The sequence below is a fragment of the Lutzomyia longipalpis genome, chromosome 4 (assembly GCF_024334085.1).
Source record: "Lutzomyia longipalpis isolate SR_M1_2022 chromosome 4, ASM2433408v1".
NCBI lineage: Eukaryota > Metazoa > Arthropoda > Insecta > Diptera > Psychodidae > Lutzomyia > Lutzomyia longipalpis.
Genome location: NC_074710.1, coordinates 10082 through 11816, shown reverse-complemented (window position 1 = coordinate 11816; position 1735 = coordinate 10082). Strand labels below are relative to the sequence as shown.

The 1735-nt window shown below is 42.5% G+C and overlaps 1 protein-coding gene across 1 annotated transcript; it reads left to right on the top strand.

Annotated features, from left to right (window-relative positions):
• Window positions 1–272: 272 nt before the first annotated feature.
• Window positions 273–1194, top strand: LOC129794413 (protein claret segregational-like; the record flags this gene model as incomplete). The annotated part of the gene is given in 3 exon segments (XM_055835163.1): window positions 273–554; window positions 615–1073; window positions 1075–1194. Coding segments are annotated over 3 exon segments (861 nt in total), but the record flags the coding sequence as incomplete, so codon positions are not given.
• Window positions 1195–1735: the final 541 nt, after the last annotated feature.

Genomic DNA, 1735 nt, shown 5'->3' with positions numbered 1-1735 from the left:
CTTTTTTTTTTAATAGGATGACGATGGAAAAATCTATCGTAGATGCAATTAAGTCTCAGGAAATTTATAGCACGAGAAAATTCAATGTGAAAGAGGCACTGTGAGTGAGAGATTCAAACTGTGTGATGGGCGCGTTTCACCTCTTCTCAGCCAACAGCGCCAAAAGCTTCCAGCGGAGCTTTTTGAAACTTTAGTGAACTTGGCGGGAAATCAAGAGAATTTGAATTAAATAAAGAACAAGAATTGAGTAAATATTGCATTTTATTTTAAATTTCAATCACGCTGTCACTCCGTTGATTCAATCTGCCCTGGGTGGGTACAATGTGTGCATTTTCGCGTACGGACAGACGGGCTCTGGGAAAACCTTCACAATGGAGGGTAGTGAGGGTCAATTGGCCGTTATTCCACGTACCGTTGACCTTCTTTTTGATTCCGTGAAGAATTACAAGAGAATTGGCCGGGAGTATGAGATCCGGGCAACCTTACTGGAGATCTACAATGAGGTCCTCTATGATCTTCTCAATCCGGAGGCGACTGACTTGGAAATCCGCATGGTGAGTTGACTTTTCTTCTTCCCTTTTCTGTTTTTTTTTTTTAATTTTTTTTTCTCACAGGTCAGCGCATCAAGCAAAACGGATACGGATGTTTATGTGAGCAACATAACGGAGAAGATTGCTGAGAATGGGCAACAATTGAGGGCATTGATGGATGCTGCCAAGCGCAATCGAGCAACAGCCTGCACGGTTGGCAATGAACGTTCATCGCGTTCCCCACACGCAATTACGCGCCTTCAGCTGATTAGAGTGCAAGAGGGGAAGCAGGAAAAGTGCGTTGGAACCGTTAATCTTGTGGACCTCGCGGAATCGGAGTCCCCGAAGACCAGCACCCGAATGGAGGAGAAAAAGAAGATCAAAAGGAGCCTCAGTGAGCTCACAAATGTCATCATGACCATCCTCAATAAGCAAGAACATGTCCCTTATCGAAACTTCAAGCTCACCCATCTGCTAATGGTGCTAATGCCAGCTTTGGGAGGCAATTCAAAGACCTTGATGGTGATTAACGTATCGCCTCTGCAAGGACTGCTATGGGGAATCGCTCAAGTCCCTTTGTTTTGCTGCTTCTGTGAATTCCATAAAGATGACGAGAGTGAGGAAGAATCGCTACTTGAACAATGTGACCACCAGCAGCGCCTAAATTTTTTTTTTAATACAAAGTCTATTCATTTTTTAATAAAATTAACTAAAAATTATTGTTTTTTATTTCCAAGATTTTCAGATTTTCCGTTTTTAACGGTTTTCCATTCAAACTGTGCGGCCAACTTCAGGTTTGTTTATTGTTTTGGTTCAACAATTTAATGAAAAAAAGTTTTTTTTCTGCAATTTCCGGTGCGAAAAAGCGTCAAAATATCCTGGAAATCTCCAAAAACAATCCCAGAAAGATTAGGATTAGTGAAGAACAAGAGAATTTGTTTGAAACACCCGGAAAAAATGCCTTCTTGCACTTCCTCCCACTGCGGCAACCGGAAATGAAGTCAGATGACACGGAAGTACTTCTTCTGATTCCACCTGATTTCTTTCTGCAAGATCCGGAAGAATGTAATGTAATCTGCCCGGAATTCCCCTTTTAGCAGTGAAACAGAGTTCCAGGAAAAGCAGGAAGCCTTGGAGTACGCATATCCTGAACATTGGCAAGTGGGGCAGCAGCTGAGTGAACGAATTGAGGGTTCGGTGTTCTT